The sequence below is a fragment of the Dermacentor andersoni genome, chromosome 1, assembly GCF_023375885.2.
Source record: "Dermacentor andersoni chromosome 1, qqDerAnde1_hic_scaffold, whole genome shotgun sequence".
Classification (NCBI taxonomy): Eukaryota; Metazoa; Arthropoda; class Arachnida; order Ixodida; family Ixodidae; genus Dermacentor; species Dermacentor andersoni.
Window position 1 is genome coordinate 59,240,285 of NC_092814.1, and position 20,223 is coordinate 59,260,507.

Sequence of the window (20,223 nt, forward strand, 5' to 3'; positions counted from 1 at the left end):
CATTAACCACTATCTGCTACCACACTACCCACTATCAATCACCACACTTCTTACTGGGCCACTATCCAATAATCTTGCCTCTATGTGACGCTAGGGCCTCGTGGATGACACTGTAATGCTGTCCCGGCTTTAGGTTTCTTGCTTCATGGTGCAACCAGAGACAAGAAGCAAAGGAGTCGGCAAAGAGAAGTGAAAAAGTTGGCAACAGAAGCAGCCGAGTGTGGAAGTCAGTTGCAGCGTTGCTTAGTGGCTGTAGGCAACGTGGAGCTTGATGAATGTTATACCCTCAAGCGGAAAGTGGGGCAACAATGTGTTTTGACCATGGGCACTGAGTTAATATTGTTTCTCATACTGTCCTTCGTTTGGTACGCACCAGAGGCAATGATTCCTAGCTATGACAACTACAACAAGGTGACCTCTTTGGTTTTCACTGGAGACTTTAATGTCCAACTATGAATACTGGTGGTTACCAACCTTCATGGAAGACTACTTTGGTGGTTGTCTGGTAAGCTGTCTCCCTAGCCAGTAATGACTTAAAAAAGAAAAAGGAAAGGAAAGATGAAAAAAAAAAGTCAAGATAAAGAAACACATCATGCAGCACAGTCGCATCGTAAGTCTCATTATGCACTAAGTAGGTATAGCCGAAGTCACATTAAATGCAAGCCATTTCTGTGTAGGCAGTCTAGGCCTAACTCGGTTCACTTCAGATCGAGACATGCGTTGAGGAGTGTGCATTAGGCATAGGTCTAATATGCATTGCATAATGGCTGGTTTCCTTCTCCGCTCTATAGCCATGTTATGTGGTGAAACATAGCAAAAGTGGAACGGGACTTCTTTCACAGGACATAATATGCATCCCTTGATTTACATGCACGCACTGTCTCTGGTCACAGTACGAGCACTGAGACATCCAATATCTGTACTGACAGCCCTTCACAGCTGTTTCTGACGTGGCTGTGGCGATTTGAGCCCTTCTTTCGCCCGTCTTGCGTGCCCATACATGAGACAGTAATGGAGCATGGTACGCATTTCTTAATTATGCACGCCTGCACACGCAGTCTCCGGTGATGGTACAAGCACCAGCATGTCTAATAACTGTACTGCCAGCCATTTAGAGTTGTTTCTGAATTTGCCGGTGGCCCAGAAAAAAGAAAAAAAGAGCAAATTCCCCCCCGCCTGCAATTTTTCTCGGCGATCTCCCGAATTTCGGTGTCCCCAGTCCGAATAAATGTTTTCTCTCTCTCTCTCTCTCATGCCAGAGTTTACATGCTCTCTCCTCTTCTGCACTCTGGAGGGGCGTCTGCGTCAGCAGGTTTTTGGTGTGTTGCGACACCACGTACCTGAGCACACGAAGGTTGGACCCTCCCGCGTGTAGTCATACGCAGCTTAGCCATGTCTGGGGAAAGGGAGATCCTGGAGGTTGAGCCGATGCTAGATGTTCGGACCTTTTAGGCCTCCCGGCGGAGGCAACACACCTCTTTGGCCTCTGCTTCACATAGACGGCACCCCCGGACTGACCCACCCAGGGGAAATCGGTAGTTGCCTTTTCCTGTCTCTCTCTCTCTCTCTCTCCAACCTTCATCTTTCTCTCACTTTCCACCTATCCTGTTTTCTCCTAGCTTCCGCTTACTTCCAATTTTCCCAGGCAGCAAGGGTTAACCTTGTGTGAATAGCCAACCTAGGTTATCTCATATTTGGTTATAGTGATAACGCACAGCTGACGTTTGCAGGACTTGTTTTTACAGTTCCTGTGGCGTCCCCTTGTAGGACTCCACGGTGGGTAGCTGGCGTTATTGCCGAAAACTGCACACTCCTCTATGGATAGTTCCTTCCCCAACTCCCTGATCGCCCTCAGAAAAGAGGGCACACTGAAGTATTCCAGTTTTTTGGTCGACAAAAAGAATCCTTCCCCGTTTCCGTGTCATTCATTCTGAAAAACCAGATAAACCAGTTAGAACAATTTCACACTTCCTTGTTTCCAAGTCGTTGACTGAAGTCCAGGTTATAAGGCGTCAAGGATGGCAAGCGGTGATCTCATTTGGGAGCTCCGCAATCAGTAGCAGTATGAGGAATTGCCCACACTAGTGGCATTTGGGGAAATGCAAGTAATTGTAACCCCGCACCAGTACGATGAACACAACCCAAGGCATTGTCTCGGACGATGGCTTGCTGGAGCTCACTGAGGCTGAACTCTTGGAGGGCTTCCGTGAACATAATGTTATCAATGCCAAAAGAATTAAGATGAGGTGTGACAGCAAAGAAATCAAAACCAAGCACCTGATACTTACATTTGGCTAGTGTTCTGCCCAAGTCTATAGAGACCGGGTACATCAAGCTCCGTGTTAGGCCATATGTGCCAAATCCCCTCAGATGTCTCAAATGCCAACGTTTCGGCCACAGTTCACAAAGCTGCCGTGGCCACCAAACCTGTGCGAAATGCAGTGTCCATGAACATACCTCTGAATCTTGCGAGAACATTCTCCACTGTGTAAACTGGGACGGGGAGCACGCTGTGTACTCACGGTCGTGCCCATCCTGGAAAAAAGAAAAAGAAATTGTCACAATCAAACTCAAAGAAAATATATCTTTCAAGGAGGCGCATAGGCAGATGTCATACCTGCCTAAGAGCAGCTTTGCCGATGTGGCGCGTCAGGGGGCAGCACCATAACGGCCTCCGGCGGCTGTCCGGCCCACACACAGTGAGCCGGCGGTGATGCCCCCCCCCCTCGGCGGCTACAGCTTGTGCTGTTCCGCCAGCCCAGAAGAAGAGACCAATCGATCTCCGGGCAGGTGGTCTCAAAGGTCTCGTCCAACGTGCCAAGGCCTTCATGTCAAACGCAGCGCTCGGAAGAGCGCGTGTCCAGTGCCTCGCAAGAGGCGATGGACACAACAACCAACCAGACGGCGCCTAAGGAGCGGTGAGCCTCTCTCGACTGCCCCAAAAAAAGACAAAACTCCCGTCACGGAGCCTCCAAAGGGCCCGTGAGCTAATCCTCATCTCTTAAACACACAGCACACAACACATTTTCTATAATGGAGACACAAATACTACAATGGAATGTTAAAGGACTCATTCACAACCTAGACGACATTACAGAGCTTCTATATAAGCATCATCCAAAGTTGCTATGTGTTCAAGAGACACATCTGAAACCCATACACACAAACTTTCTTCGTCAATACACAATCTATCGTAAATACCGCAACGAGGCTAATGCCTCCGGCAGTGTTGCAATAGTTGCGGACAAGTCTGTAGCTTGTCAACAGATCGCCCTTCAGACGCCCCTTGAGGCAGTGTCAATTCGGGTAATCCTTTTTAACAAGCTGGTGACTGTGTGCTCTATATACAGTACATACCTCTTAACTATCTGAGAAAAACCGATTTCTATAACCTAATCAATCAGCTTCCTGACTCCTACATACTCGTAGGGGATTTTAATGCCCACAACACAATGTGGGCAGATTCGCGATGCGACGCGAGAGGTCAGTTGATTGAAAATTTTCTTTTGACCTCTAGTGTCTGCCTGTTTAATAAGAAGGAGCCCACCTATTATAGCATACAACAGAACTCATATTCATCGATAGATCTAACAATAGGCTCTGCTTCTCTTCTGCCTCATCTGGAATGGAATGTGATCAATAATCCTATTGGAAGTGACCACTTCTCTGTAACTTTAAACTTAATTATGCAGCATGACAGCCGTCCCTGTGTTCCCATTTGGAAATTAGCATCGGCTGACTGGGAGCATTTTAAAGAATCAACTAAGAGCTAAATAAAGTATCAGCCATTTTTTCTCGTTTTCTCAGAACACAGATTTTGGCCACTTTCTTTGTTTGCTGCTTTGATATCTTTGGACCTAGGACAGCTAGGGCTATAATTCTTTTGCAGCATGAAGCTAAATGTGCAGATAAAGCAGCACTGAGAGCAGATTTTTCATTCACAGCTCGAAAAAAAATTTCTTGTAGTTTAAAAATTTCTTGTTTTTCATTATGCATAAACAATGAACTTCATTGTACTGTAAATTGAGAAGTAGTTGTTCAGTTTTAAATCTGCTTGCAGCGCTGTATTCCTTATGCATTCTAGTATCTATACATGTGTTAATAACAATGTTATGTTAAAAATATATATTTTTTATTGTTTCAGCAAACAATAGAATGTGATTACTAATTATCTTAGGAAATAATTGACCCTTTTAAAATATAATTACATATTTAAATTCAGCTCAAGAAACTGAACAAGTCTGTGCAGTTTCATCTAATTTGGTTAAGAAATAAGTGACGTTATCTTTACAACCCATGTCCCCCCTTAACACCCGATTTTATAAGCAATTTTAGTATAGATGATGCTGTCGCATATTTTACGGTTTTTATTTGTGATGCTGCTGAGAAGTTTATCCCGCAAACGAATGGTGGTTCACTTAAAAGACGTGTTCCCTGGTGGAATGAAGACTGTAGATGTGTGCGAAAGAGGCAGGATAAGGAATGGGGCATATTGCGCTGATGGTTGAATACAGAAAATCTCATTAAATTTAAACACATAAAATCGCAGGGAAGGTGGATACGACATCAGGCGAAGAGAGAAAGCTGGGAGAGGTTCCTTTCAGGTATAAGTTCGTACACACAGGAGGCGAAAGTTTGGAATGGCGTAAGGAGGCTAAAAGGGCAGCAAATAAATCCGTTGCCTCTGGTGAACGATCAAGGGAATACCTTAGAAGAGCAGGCAGACTTTCTTGGGGAGCACTTTGAGCGTGTGTCGAGCTCAATCCACTATTCTCAATCCTTCCTTAAATGTAAAGAAATAGAACAACATAAGCCAACCATATGTAACTGCAGGCAGCATGAACTGTATAACCGGCATTTCAGTATTGCCGAGTTGAGAGCTGCCTTGGACACATGCAAGAGCTCTGCACCGGGACCTGACAGAGTCATGTATGACATGATCAGGAACTTCACTACTGACACACAAGTTACACTACTCGCACTTTTCAACACTATTTGGGCTGTGGGATACCTTCCATCCACATGGAAAGAAGCGATTGTGGTTCCTGTTCTGAAGCAGGGTAAAGACCCTTCCTTGGCGGCAAGTTATCGTCTGATAGCTCTTACAAATTGTCTGTGTAAGCTTTTTGAAAAAATGATTAATCACAGACTCATACACTTCCTTGAACTCAACAATATGCTCGATCCCTATCAGTGTGGCTTCAGAGAAGGGCGGTCGACAACCGATCATCTTGCCCGCATTGAAGCATATATCCGCGATGCATTTGTACATAAACAGTTTTTACTATCGATATTCCTCGATATGGAGAAGGTGTATGACACAACATGGCGTTGCGGGATCTTGCGAGACTTCTCGGGAATGGACATCTGTGGAAATATGCTGAACATAATTGAAAGCTATTTGTCAAATCGTATCTTTCGCATGAAAATCTGCAAGGTATTATTGTGACCTTCTATACAAGAAACTGGTGTACCCCAGGGAGGCGTACTCAGTTGCACACTCTTTATCGTTAAGATAAACACACTTCGTGCTTCACTACCACTGGCCATTTTTTATTCCATCTACGTGGACGACATTCAAATAGGCTTCAGATCCTGTAACCTTGCAGTATGCGAGAGACTGTAAAGCAGGGCTTGAACAAGGTGTTGAAGTGGGCAGATATAAATGGATTTAAAATCAACCCCCACAAAAGTTCTTGTGTTCTTTTTACAAGAAAGAGAGGCCTGGTGCCAGATCCATGTGTAGAATTGTGTGGAAAACAAATACCTGTCAACAAAGAGCATAACTTTCTCAGTATTATACTTGACTCCAGGCTTACTTTCATTCCATACATTAAATATCTTAAAGCGAAATGTCTAAACACAATGAACTTGCTGAAAGTTCTATACCACACAACATGGGGTAGCGACAGAAAGTGTTTGATGAATCTTTATAAGAGCCTAATTTCAATCACGATTGGACTATGGTGCCATCGTATATAACTCAGCCGCTCTGAGCGTGCTAAAGATGCTCGACCCTGTTCACCATATAAATATCCGCATAGCCACCGGCGCTTTTAGGACAAGTCCTATTGAAAGCTTATTCGCAAAATCAAATGAATGGTCACTGCATCTGCAGAGAACTTACATAGGCCTCATATATTTTCTGAATATACACTCCGATCATCAACATCCATGTTTGAACACCTTTAACAATGTGACGTGTGCTACAATTTTCCGTAATCGCCCCTCTGTAAGGCAGCCTTTCTCGCTGCATGTTAGGGAGCTTAGTGAAGCAATGCATGTCCCACTCCTAGAGCATCGCTTAATGCATCTAACCAAGCTGTTACCTCCTTGGGAGTGGCAAGTGGTAGATTGTGACATGCCCTTTCTAGAAGTTACAAAGCATGCACCAGAGGTCGAAATACGAATGAATTTTCTAGAACTTCAGTATAAGCACTCATGCACAGAGTTCTACACAGACGCTTCGAAGTCAAATGCCGGGGTGTCCTATGCAGCCATCGGGCCATCCTTCTCGGAATCAGCATGCACTATTGTCGGCTGGGAAGCATATCAGGAAATCAACACTCCAAAAAGCAGTTATATATACAGACTCCCTAAGTGTCGGGAAGGCCTTGATGTCATTCTGTAAGCACAAAAATCCAGTAATTAATGAACTCTATTCCGTCTTGTGTAAAGCGTATATATCTAACGAGCATGTGATTATATGCTAGGTGCCTGGCCATAGGGGCATCGAGGGTAACATTCTGGCGGACCAGATGGCCATATCAATTGCATCGCATGCTGTTAATCTTACCGCTGCAGTCCCTGTCACAGATCTAAAGCCCTTCTTACGAAGGAAACTGCAAAACTACTGGCAACGCTTGTGGGATGTGGAAACAAATAATAAGTTGCACGTAATAAAGCCACAATTAGGTTTCTGGCCTTCTGCACCAAAATCACGCCGAACAAATGTCCTATTCTGTCGTCTCAGAATAGGACACACATTTGGCACCCATAACTATTTACTCACTGGAAAGGATCCTCCAACCTGTGGTAGATGCGGCAAGAGGCTGACTGTCCTAAACATCCTCCTGGAGTGTCGGGAAGCCGAATCTGAGAGAAACATTTTCCCCTAGCATACCGGCAGCACATCCCCCTTCATACTGTAATGCTACTCGGCCCAGAACCGTTCTTTGACACTAACGAAGTCCTAGGTTTCCTGAAAGATGTGTTACATGTTATTAGCCCCATACATTCGTAGCACCTGCTCTCTTCAGAGGATGCCGCTGTGATAGTTGTTTCGTATAGCACACATGCCTCTGTGCCCTTGTGTTTCGTGGGCTCTGGCGAGGCAGTAGTGCTCTAGGCAATTTTAGCATCTCGCATTTTTTGTATATTGCGTCACTCTTTTGCAATGCATTTTAGTGTTCATAGTGCACGTCATTAGTCATTGCCATAATTTTATCAGGCGTAGATTTTGTGCAATTTACACCAACTCTTTTAGGCCCCTTTACAGTAAAGCCACCTCACATTAACTTCACAGAACCCATCAGTCCATTACGAAAACATTAACACTAGCATGGCACTCTTTGGCCATACCTGGCCCTTGCGTCATTAAACATCAAACATTCATTCATTCCCCTTCTGCTCTAAAGTTGGGTTAAGAATTCAAGAGTGCCAAGATTCAAGCCATTCTGTTCAGCCATTCTTGTGGGCTATCCTCTGCATGCATAGTGCAGATGTTCTATATATTTAGAATAGTATACAGTGTGCAGAAAAAAACTGGCCCTGTCTTCTTCATACAGATAGCCAAATTATTTTGTCTTTCGATGTTGTGACGTGCAGGATGAAGTAAAGTCGCAAGATGCTGTTTTTGTGATTATCTACTGTGCCCTCACTGCCGTGGGCAGGGACCTCACCTGGAGGTTCTTCGAGAACAACAAGGATGCTGTTAGGAAGCGCTATGGCTCTGGCTTCCTCATTGCGAGGCTTGTCAAGGTATGTCGGAGAACTTTGAACTCTCGCATGGGAGCAGTGCAGGGCATTTCTCCCGTGAATGCAGAAATGCAAACATGTCTGTGGCAATACCCAACCTAGGTGCGCAAGACATAGAAAATATGTTAGAAGTTTTCATTCTGGTTGGGTTTCCATGTTTAATTTTGGTTTTCTCCTCATGCACATTGCTTCTGGGGTAGGACCCAGTTTCAGAAAAGTCACATGCATAGCTCTGGGAATGTTGAAATTGAAGGCCCCTTGGGCTCACAGCTGATGTGTGTGTTTGAACATGCATGCTTAGATATCAGATTTACTTATAATATGTATTGCTTAGGTTTGCGTGTGCAACATCTCATAGTGTGCTTAGTGAATAGCCCCTGTCCACTTTTCTAGTAAGCTGATGCCAATGCTTTCTCAATGTCTGCAGCCAGTGCATATAAATGTACTTGTGTACAGCCCCTGCTAAAAGATCAGCAGAATTTCACATGCATCACTGCAACATTTCTTTATGTGTGGAGCCTTCCTTCCTTGTGCCGAGCTCTTTTCTGGCTTCTTAGTGGGAGACGTGAAAGCAAGAAAAGATACAGCATTGTCCTGACAGTGCAGTTGCAGCTACTTATCCTACCTAAATCTGTCTGTTTGCTTTGCCTTTTGGTCAAGCTAAAAGGAGTACCATTGGAAACCTTGCCACATGGTCTCACAGAGGCTTTGGTCCTGTGCATATATGCAGTCTACGCTCATTACAACAGATCCGCGTACAACAGACTCTCGGTTATAATAGACCATATTTCAGCCTTAGTTTGTTGTATCTATTTTAATAATGCAACAATGTTCGCTTTTAACGGACTGCGCTACAACGGACTATCGGCTACAGCGGCCAAAATTAGCGGCAATTTTTTTTCAAAATTGGGTGTATAAAACATACTTTTGCCATGTCGACATGGGCTGACAACTGACTTGCGAGGGTCAGCCAACGATTGCAGCTCAATATCGCACTCGCGAAGGAGGATGGCGGGGCGGAAATGCGCCGTCTTCTTTCGTGCGCAAGGAACGGGAGGGGGGGGGGGGGGTTACAAAAAGGGGGTTCTACTCTGGCAGCTGCTGCTTATGGCGCGGCCACCTAGCTGGAAAGCGATGTACGATGTGGACAGTGCCAGTGCCCCTGTGCCAATAGCTTCATATGCGCTGTGCTTTCGACGTTTAGTTCACGTTGAAGCGAGGGACAGCACGAAGGTCAATTCACTCGCTGCTGCTGCTGCTGCGTTTATCTTGCTTAATTTGCCATCGCAATCAATGCTTCACCTTTCAGGCGAAACTGACTTTTTTGTTTGTTTGTTTTTACTTTGGATGTTCATCATTCACTCTTTGCAATAAAGTTCTTAGACATCGCCGTGAAAGTTTCAGAAGTGAGGCATTTCGGATATTACGGACTTCAAATAAAATGGACGTTTTTTGTCGGATTGTAAGGGTCCATTATAACGAGAGTCAACTGTACCTGTACTTTATGCATGCAAGTGTGCTGCAAGCTTTTGATAGGCAGTAACCCATACGCACTGCCATTCCCTGCTGTAGGCAGCGCGAAGTGAGCGCCATGTTTCGCTCTGGTGACATTATATTCTGGTGTCTCCCACCACCTCAATTTTGTTTTGGTTTCCCGACCAGCAAATCTCACTGGCCTTCACACGACACCATTCACAGCTATCATCACCAGCCCTGTTGTGATAAGCATCTATTTCTGGCAGCTTGTGCATGTGTAGCATAGGGCTGTTGGAACTTGTGATTGTACTGCACACTTATAATAGGCAGTAGCCCAAACGCGCTGCCATTTTCTACTGCAGGCGGCGTGACAGGCAGAGCACGATTCTTCACTTTTGTTGGGTGCAGGGGGCACTCCATCACTCAGCACTCCATAATGGTGTAGGGAGTGCAGGAGGAAATATTGGTGGAGTCAGCCTCCTTACCCCCTCCCTCTTGCGTTTTCAGACCTTTCCCTGCAAGTTGTAGATCCTATTTAAGCTGTGACAAAAAGCATGTTGATCACACGGTTGTTATACTACACATTCAAATCTGTGGTCCAGTGATTGATCTGTAAGCACGATTTATTTGTCAGTATTTTAAATCACTGTGTGTGAATTGTATTTTTCAGTGTATCACTGAAAATTTTGCAACTGAAGAAAAAGCTTTGGAGATAGAGGTAAGTGTAAAAATGTACACATCTCATGATTTCCTGCGGTGCAGTTGCAGTAGTCTTCCTGCCACTTTAACAATGCATTCATTCTTTGTGGATATTTTAGTTTTGAGTCAAAATATTTTTTTTGTGCTTCCTTGTCAATGAACATTGCCACTTTAGTTGGTACAGGGAAATTTTAGTGCTGTGCATAGAGAGTTGTGAAGTTGGAAAGTGTTTTATTGACTGTCAAGTACCCCTTTTGTAATTGTGCAGTATGGGCCACCGAATGCCTGACGAGAGATGACTTAAGACCCTTTGTTAAAGCTCATTTTGTGTTTAAATAACTTTAAAATTCTGAAGCGATAATTCTCATCCTAAACTTGAAGAGCTTTGGATTGTCAAGGTGGCATGGGAGACTTGCCACATGGTCTTACAGGGGCCTTGGTGCTGTGCACAGTGTGGCATGTACATTATACATGTCACTGCCAGTCAGATTTTGACCCTCCTGCACTTTCACAGCTTCTCCTTTCTTTTTGCACATTCATGATTTGCTGGGAATGGCAGCAGTGCAAAGCAATGTCTGTGTGTTTGGGTCTTTTAGAATAGAGCAAACAATTGTCACCAAATGTGTTTAGCTCAAGCCCTGGCAAAAACCTGTGGCTGTGAGGTGCACATAAAACTTAGTGCTGAGATAATCTACAAGAACTTGGGCTATGTGGAGGTGAATCTACTGCACTTGCATGGAGTTCATATGCAAGCTGAAAGTGGCCTTTTAGGCTTTTAACGTACACACAATGAACTGGGGCGCCTGAAATGAGCCCCACTGTGTGCGTAGGCATAATTACAATTCTTTAATGTTGGACGTCCCTGCATTTGTAATTTACAAAACGCCCTTTTAGTTGCTATTCTCTTTTACAAGCAAGGGTGAAACTGCCTCAACCAACTGCGCTAGAGTAAAATCAGCTCTGCTGCAGTTACTGTTTTTCCACGGAGTAGAGTTTCAGCTTCAGTTTATTATTCGTTCATAACATTTGGTTAAAAGAAATAGTATACAGACAAGGGTCCTAAGTTGGAGACTGCACCAGGACCCTTGGATTAGAAGTTATATAAAAAAATAAAGCGGAATACAGAGCAGAGAAACAAAATATGGAATAAGCAAAATATAAGCAAGTAACTAAGTGATGACACACAAAAAACAAATGGAAGAGGAAAGATGCACAATCATTGCTAATTACACAGCTACTACTTAGCAAAATAACATTATAGGAAATTAATCAGACAGCAAGTAATTCTTGAGTTCATATTTAAACAAGGTAGATGACAACTTAACGGAATATGGTAGACTGTTCCAAAGTTTAAGCACGCAGAAGGAGGAAGCCATTTTTCAGTAATTAGTATATAACATAAAGGCAACAGGAAATTTCCTTGTGCTGCAAACCTTGTGTTATTAGGATTAACGAAGTTGCAAGAAACTTGTTGAGTTGGTAATTTTAAAAATCAGTAACTTGAATAATGCAGTTTGGACGTAGTTGTGAAGAGGCATTAGAGAAAAAATGGCTTCGCGTTATAATGTGGATATCCCGATTTTGAATGTGCTGAATAGAAGAAGGATGACAATGATAAGTATTACCCCAAGAAGCAATACCATAAATGATGTGACTATGAATGAAAGTGAAGCATAACGATAATAATGCTTCTTTGAAAAAAAATGCTAGTGATTTGAGTAGTGCTCTAATGCCAAATGCTGCTTTTTGTTTGATGTGTGCAATGTGGTTATGGGGATCTAATTTGATGTCGAGGAAAGAAACAGAAGTGGAGGCAGGAATGTCGTGCCCATTGAGGATTATGGCCGGAGAGCAAGATAAATGTCTCTGTGATGACTTAAATATAATGAATTGCGTTTTCGTAGGGTTTATAATTAGAAAATTGGCATTACACCAATCAGTAATTCTAGACAGATCACTGTTTAGTTTCAAAGTTAGTGAAAGTAATGATTTATCTGAGAGGGCAACAGTCGTATTGTCTGCGTATAATATAGGTAGTGTATAGCTTTTTTATAGACTTCTAGGGAATATACCGGTTTAGAACATGAGTTTAGTTAAGTTACTGAGAACGTCAGAAATAGTCGGAGCAGCTAGCTTTAAATGAAATATGGAAATTCCATCAAGACCAGGACTTGTGTTCTTCAAGTTCTAAATCTCAATAAGGACTTCTTCAGATGTTACAGGAAACAAAAAGAAAGATTGGTCGCATCGGCTCATATGATAAACAGAAGGAACATGAGTAGTATTATAAATTTCATAAGATTACTGGACGCATGACCAACGCCATAGCTGCCAACCCTCCCGATTCGCCCGGGAGACTCCCGATTTTTACTGAACTTTCCAATTGTTCGATATCTCCCGAAAAGTGGTCTCTGTTCGCACAATAGTGGTTTTTGCGAAACCAGCACCGCAGAATCTACAGCCACGTCGTAATCATCAGCATAACCACCAACGGCAGCACTAGCACCATCGGTATCATCGACTAAGCAGCAGACTACAGTGCCTAGTAAGCCGACCAATGCCAGAGCCAATGTAGTTCTTGCATTTCATGCATGCCTTCCTCCATGGTGCATCTTGTTGCTGCTGCTCATGCTGCTGCTTGTGTGTATGATTAGTGTTGGCTAGGCCATCTGTGTGCGGTGCACCGTGTAAAGTTAGAATCCTCGTCTGCTTGATGCCATGGCGCTATCAAAGCCCAAGGAAACGTATTTGCAGAAGTTTTTGCAAACTTATACTTCTGAATTTCCGTGCTTTTTGACATCAAGAAAAGAAGAACATTTTGCATTTTGTACAACGTTTGGATGCGACGTCAGCATGTCTCACAGTGTCAACGGCGACTTGAAACTTGCACATTTCCACGGCGAAGCATCAAAACTATGTTAGCACCGCTGAGCAGCAAGGCAACATAGTGAACTATCTCCGGAACAAGTGCGACGACAGTGTCGTATTTGTGGAGTGCCTGTTTACGGGATTCGTCGTCGAACACAACCTACCCCTTATAGTGTCAGCGACTACGTTGGGCCTCTTCTATGGAAAATATTTCAGAAATGCGACGAGGCAAAGCGCTATGGATGTGGATGCAACTCTGAAACGCAACTATGAAGAATGTGGAGGTGGCCAACCTGAAATTTATCTCACAGGCATCGCTCTCGAGTCTTCGTTTCTTTATTAAGAGTTTCCCTCAGCTGCTGCCCCGAGATTCCAATAAATCTGCTGAAGACGCTTTAGATGCTCTCGAAGCTGAGTTTGCCACACTACAGGCATACAGTCTTCCAGAGGATATTCTGAATGAAGAAAGGTGGGTCATGCAGTGGTCTATGGTTGGAAAAATGAAGAACACTGATGGAAAACACGTTTCACCGAGTTGCTAAGGCGATGCTAGATTTACTCGTGATATCGCATAGCAACGCAGAGTGTGAGAGGATTTTTAGCACGGCACGAAAAACTAGGACTGAGTTCCACTCATCAATGTGCAACACAACCCTCCAACACCTGCTGCTAGTGAAGGGCCGTCAGTCTGGACCATGTTTTGAGCAAAGCTACGCCGACAAATTTTTGAAGTGAGCAAAGCCTGCTACTGCAAGGTCTTGCAAAAGGACTCATCAAACACTGCCTAAAAGTTTGAGCGAACCCCCCCTCCCCATTGGTGCGAAATAATATGCCTCCCGATTTTTGAACTCGCCAGGTTGGCAGGTATGCAGCGCTAGGCGGGTCAGTGATAGTTAAATTATTGCAAATTACTTATTCAGTGGAACTGCCAGAATGTGGTACATTCAAAAACTCGTTGATAAGTTGCCATTGTTTTTTTTTTTTGGATGAAACTTATTTTTCACGAATTCATTTTTGTAATATCGCCTTTTTTATTTTTTGAATAAATTATCAAGATGTTGCAATATTTCTTATACCGTAACGCTAAATTAACATTGAAAAGCTGTTTTTTAGTTTTCCTATACGTTTTCTTTTTTCCTCGTGCTCACAAGTAGCCCATTAGTGATCCAAGGATTATGCTGAAATTTAAATTTCTTTTTGCCCTTAACAGTGACAGTGTCAGCATGAACAGCTTTTAAAAATAAAAAAGAAAATAACTGAAGTGCTTCTTCTGGATTTGGTTTGGTAGCTATAACTGTCCAGCCAATTTTGTCAATTGCGTTAACAAAATTTATCTTATGAAGACGAGACGTAAAATAACAGGGATGTGACCTAGGAGGGTTAGATTCGAAAGTGACGAATACAGGGTAATAATCTGATATGTCTGTGTCAATTACACCAGACTCTGGTGAAGGCAAAATATTAGTGAGGGCATGGTCTAAGAGGGAGCCGCTTCCTTGAGTGGAAAACCTGGTTGCCAAAGTTAGTAATTGTTCAAGCCCAAAGCCAGTAAAACAGTCCGTGTAAGCGCATACAGTACTATTGTCGACATCAAGCATGCTAATACTTATATCGCCTACAATTAGAACAGGCTTGTTTTCACTAGTAATTGTTTGAAGAACTAAGCTGACTAAGGAAATCAGGTATGAAAGGAGATGGAGAAAGATAAATACAGCCATAATAATTCCTCCACAATAATTTGGAAAAGACACGGCATCGGTTTCAATCCAAACAGTTTCGCAGTGAAATAGATCTGGGGAAAGGTCCAGTCTACGTTTATATTTAATGTGGGGTGCGACGAAAAAAATAAATAAATAAAAGGCATTTAGGCATGCAGACAAATTTAGGGAGAGACAAAGTTAGCAACATCACAGTTGTCTGGTATTGAGGTGTTGCTGAGATGAAGTCATGCTTGAGACAGGAAATGCCGAATTCAAATCCTTTGTTGCTCTTCTTGAGCTGCTTTTTAATGTTTATTTGGCAACGATGCATTTAACAGCAATTAAACAGCACAACTCATAACTTCTGAATAAACTCGTCTCATAGCCATCAGACCTTTATGTACCATCGTAACAAGTGCAAAATATAACAGCCATTTGAAAAAGTTGCAGGAAAGGACAGGCAGTCTTTTGAGCAAAATCCTATGCTCCTTGCCAAGTGATATTGTTGCTGTGTCCATGACAAGATTGTCTGTCAATTCAGTAAACTTGTTCATCACATGCAGAAAGTGCTATATCTGGAATAGAACCAGAGTAGTAATAATTATACTATTATAGCTAAAACTATAGTTGCATTGGTTATATTAATTAGGACAGCAACAGTATTACAGAAGTAAATCTCCTGTTGTGGCACAGCTTCGAATTGGTTTTACGAATTGCAAGAGACATGCCATATGTTTTTTTTTTTTTTGTTTTTTAATGCAGCTCGCTGTTAAAAATGCAATGTCTATAACAATGCTGCAGTTCGGCAATAGGGCTCCTATACCTTAAATTTGTTTGTATTTTGCATGCATCTCATATAGGTAGTATTGTGCAATTGTTTCTATCAGTTGGGGCTATGTCTGTAAAAACCATCAAGTTAACAAATGTATTTCCACTTCCAATGCTAGTTTTTTGTGGCCGGGTTTGGCTGTATCAGAGGTTTTTGTGCTTGAGGCTTGCATTCGTATCGGAATATACTTTGAAGCATCAAAAAGAACACAGACTGACCACGGACATACCTGGTGCAAATTCTAACAAGTCTTAATGCCACTGCAGTTGTTCTTTAGCCAGAACTACTTTCCTGGTGTGGAGCGTGTCGTCCAGCAGTCCTTGGAGAACATCAGACTGAATGCAGCATGGATTGCAAGGGATTCTGAGAGTGTCCGGCAGTTTCTACAGAAGGCGGCATCTTCATCGCCATAAAGCTTCGAGAAGCAGCCTTGTTTGAGTTTGTTTCTTTGCTCCATCATGAATGAAAACTTATTAAAAGGTGTGTGCTAATATGTTTTCTGAAATTTAGTTTAACTAGTGTGATTTAGGTGTGACTTCTTTTGTTGTTATGTGTTTTATTTAGCAGAAATGCAGAAGTGCTGAATGGATTCAGTACTTAATCAGAACAATGGATGAAAGTTTTGTGCGTGTGTGTGTGTGTGTGATCTTTTATCCGTTTTTTTTATGCTTTGTATGATGGTATGCAGATCTCAATTGTGTAATTATGCACTTCCAATGAAATTATGTATTAATATAATGAAGTCTCATTCTCCAAATCTGGTATTCATTTTCGACTTCACCATATGTGCCATTAACTGAGCACTTAATTGTGCTCTTTTTATGAACAACATTATGTGTATTGTGACCGTTTAAAACAGTTCGGCATCACCTGAAGTAGAAAGGGAGTGCACTAGCTGGAACAGGCCTCTCATACTTAAGCACAGAGTGCTGTTGATAAAGTTTAATTTGGTTGTTCCCTTTCTTTTTTGCGCAAATGTATGTTCAAGAGGCATTGAGAAAATGTGTGTGGGTTGTGTAATGGAGAATGGTGATCTAGAGCGGGCTTTCTCTTCTAGGGGTTTCCTTGCTTTTTCCTTTATTTCTTACATCTTTTGCAGCAGCTTTACATCATGTCAATTTGCAGTAAAATAAGCAGCTCTTCTGTGCACGTAGGCCTGGATATATTTAGCTGAATGTTCAAGGGTGCAGCATATTGCATAAAGTGTTGCACAATTTGCATGATTACAATGTTTGTTGCCACTATGGAGCTAGCACCAGGCACTTCAGAATGACAGTGTCTTAGAAAAATAGTAAATTGGTTGCACATATGCCCCTTTTCCAAAACTGTCCATGTATGACTTCTGCAATGTTCCAGTGTGGAATGTTATCACAAATTAAAATCCAAGAAATTCAGGTCTTTGCTGTGGTATTCGTGTGACTTCTCTAGATCAAACCAAATTTGGCATAGATGAGTGTGTGGCTGTATCAATGCCAATTGCCTTGGCATTGTTTGCCTTCTGTTTTCAGTGCCTCTCACCTCACAAGTTCGCCTTTTTTCTCGATGCTCGATAGTAATATAAGTTCTACGAGATCCGAAAATTTATTGAAGGAAGGTGTATTTCACATCTTGTACTACATTCCCTTCAGGCCTATTCTTATTTAATCCACATGCTTTGAAATATGTGGTCATATTGATGAATCTGTCCCTTAAAGGGCCCCTCACCAGTCCACATAGGGGAATTTCATTTATACGCTGGAAGTTGTTACGTTTGCCCTCTAGGGAGCGTTTTGTCGCAAAAATTAATTGGTTAATTAATAGCCAAGATAGAAATATTTCTGGGCCGCAAACCCATGATTTCAGGAAGCGAGCACCACTACCAAGAGAGACAATCTCTCCACTTGCCCCGTCAAGCATCCCCAAGCGAAATTGCCTTCCCTGCGCGATTTCGTGATGCATACGTCGTCCTGCCTTCATTTTTTTTTTTTCCCTCGCTTTCTTTTGCTGCGTGGCGCACTTCACTTACGGTGTCACGTGCGAGCGCTTACGTTTGTCTCGTTTCGCGCAGTGCATGATTTTGCATGCTGTGCACAAGATCACCTGATTAGCGGTATAAGTCAGTGCTGCACAAACACTGAGGCAGACGCAAGCGGATCACAGAGCATGACCGCATGCTGGAACACCATAGAAAATTGGTGCTTTGACAGTATCTACCTATCTCTCTCTCTAGCCACCTACGTCTTGGCGCTCTCATGGTCGTTTCGTTAACTTGGTACATACCAAAATTGGCATAATATGACATGAGTGTGTGACGAACATAAATGATTGGCCATGACGTCTGTGTCGTATAGGTCATGAAACAGCCACCTATGTCTTGGTGCTCTCATGGTCGTTTCATTAACTTGGTATGTACCACAATTGGCATAGTACAACACTAGTATATGACAAACATAAATGATAGGTCATGACATGCGTGTCATGTGGGTCATGAAACAGCTGCCTATGTGTTGGTATGTACCAAATTGGCATAGTATGACAAATGTAGGACGAACATAAATGATCGGTCATGACGTGAATATCATGACATGCATGTATGTAGGTCATGAAACAGCCACCCACATCTTGGTGCTCTCATGGTCGTTTCATTAACTTGGTAGGCTCCCCGCACACTGCTTTGCATAAAATCGATTCCCACAGGGCTTGCTACCTGCCGGCTTTTTATTTCTCTAAACTTTACTTCATCTATTGAAGCAACAGATTACACAAATAACAGATGTTGCCGTGAATAATTCTCGAAATCACGTGCCATTATGAGCAATGTTGCAGCACTGCCATGTACGTAGGCGCACTTGTGCCATATGCGTCAATTCTCCGGCTGGGAGCGCGGTGCTCGCAAGAAGAAGGCCAAACGGCTTTCGGTTTGAAATTTCAGTTCATTGCACGGCACATAGCAATGTAATACATTGCAGACAATCATTAGTGCGCATTGTATTCTCGGTGCTTGTCAGCTCAAAATGGTGAAGCCTGGTGAGGGGACCTTTAACAACCTTAAATGTTTAAGGGTCATGGCATTGTATATCATTATGTATGTTTTATTTCATTCAACTTATTGCTGTTGCAAATGTGCTTTGTGGCAGCTGATGTGCAAGAATTTCAAACTCATGGCATTATATGAATAAAACTGAGCATTCATGTACTACTTGTGTTCCAAACTATTTTAGAGTCCTCACTTTCTACCTGCTCAGAATGCATTTGGGATAATTCTTCATATTGTTTTATACCAATGTAACCCGAAGGTAGCCCCAAATCATTTTTTTTTTTTGTCAAATGGTTGAAATGTTTTTTTGTGCTAACATTGGCATGTTAACAAAATAACTTAGTTACATTTTGAAATGCATTGCAGTGCTTTTACAACATGAAAACAGCCATTAAATAAAGCTGAAGTATAGCAAATCACATGAGCAGTAATTCCACCAATTGTGTACTTGCCAGCCACCTGTAAATGCAAGCACAGCAGCAATACAATCAACGATCGTACGCTCGCTTATTTACGCGCATCACTCTCAAGCATCTTCTTGAGCCTGTAAGAGAAGTTCTCATCTAATGACCAATGTTCATCCAGTAAATAAATAGGCTGCTAGCAATCTTTTGTTTAATAGCTTACAATTTTATTAATTTACTATGTAACATAGTCGTTAGGTACACAAACAATACTGAATGTTGCTTTATTGCTAACATTCAGGTATCTTTGAGGCATAATGTTGCACAAGTGTCACCTAAGTGTTACACTTGTTAGCAGTACAGTCAAATTTCCAAAATCCTTCATTCTACAGGTCACATTGTAAAGATAGATTTCTCATGCCTCGTACCACTTGTAGTAGATCAAGCTAAGCATCTTATAAAACACTTATTTAAACCTTTAGTAAGGAGACACTTAAAGGTCTCCAAATTTTTAAAATTTTCTATTAAATATTGAAAATGCACATTTCATTTGCTTTACATTGTGTGTTGCACCACTGCAGCCAAAGAGATCTTTTGTCGGTCTGTCTCCTCTGACTGAAGACATTTAGGCAGAAACTTGGTGCTCAGTACCGAAACTCTACAAGAAAAAATTTGTTTCTGATATGTTGCTGTAGGCAGCACGTCCAATGCATTATCGCTTTCTTGCCCTAATATGATGGAAGTGAAAAATTTATATTTGGGCATGTGAATGTCAAAAGATGGGAGGGTGGGAATTCGCAATGTAGTTTTTACCACGTATCGAAGGTTATATCAAAAGCTTTTCTCATGAATTTCTAACTCAAGGCGTTGAAGTTGGTTGGAATCAGTGTGTGGTTCCTCAAACTTCTTCATTCACAATCATGGTGTAAAGTGCAGTAGACTCATTACAATGGACACTGATAATCCGACAAAAAACGTCCGTCTTATCCGAAGTCCGTAATATCCGAAACGCCTCACTTACGAAATTTTCGTCGCGATGAACAACTTTATTGCAAAAAGTGAGTGACGAACGTTCAAAGTAAAATATAGAAAAGTCGCAGTTTCACCTGAAAGGCGAAGCATCGATTACGATAGCAAATTAGGCTAGTAAGCGCGGCAACAGCTGCGAACGCTTCAACGGGAACTGAACGTCGAAAGCACAGTGCATAGGAAGCTACCGACACTGGACGCACTTTGTCCACAACGCACATCGTC

At 42.4% G+C, this 20,223-nt stretch overlaps 1 protein-coding gene across 1 annotated transcript in view; it reads left to right on the forward strand.

Annotated features, from left to right (window-relative positions):
• Psa (puromycin-sensitive aminopeptidase) overlaps window positions 1-18,724 on the forward strand; it is a 65,403-nt gene extending 46,679 nt beyond the window's left edge. Inside the window, exons 19-21 of the mRNA XM_050193310.2 lie at window positions 7,828-7,980; window positions 10,124-10,171; window positions 15,816-18,724. Coding sequence (XP_050049267.1) covers window positions 7,828-7,980; window positions 10,124-10,171; window positions 15,816-15,962 — 348 coding nt within the window. The 3' untranslated portion in view covers window positions 15,963-18,724. The remainder of the gene's footprint in view (window positions 1-7,827; window positions 7,981-10,123; window positions 10,172-15,815) is intronic.
• The last annotated feature ends 1,499 nt before the right edge of the window (window positions 18,725-20,223 follow it).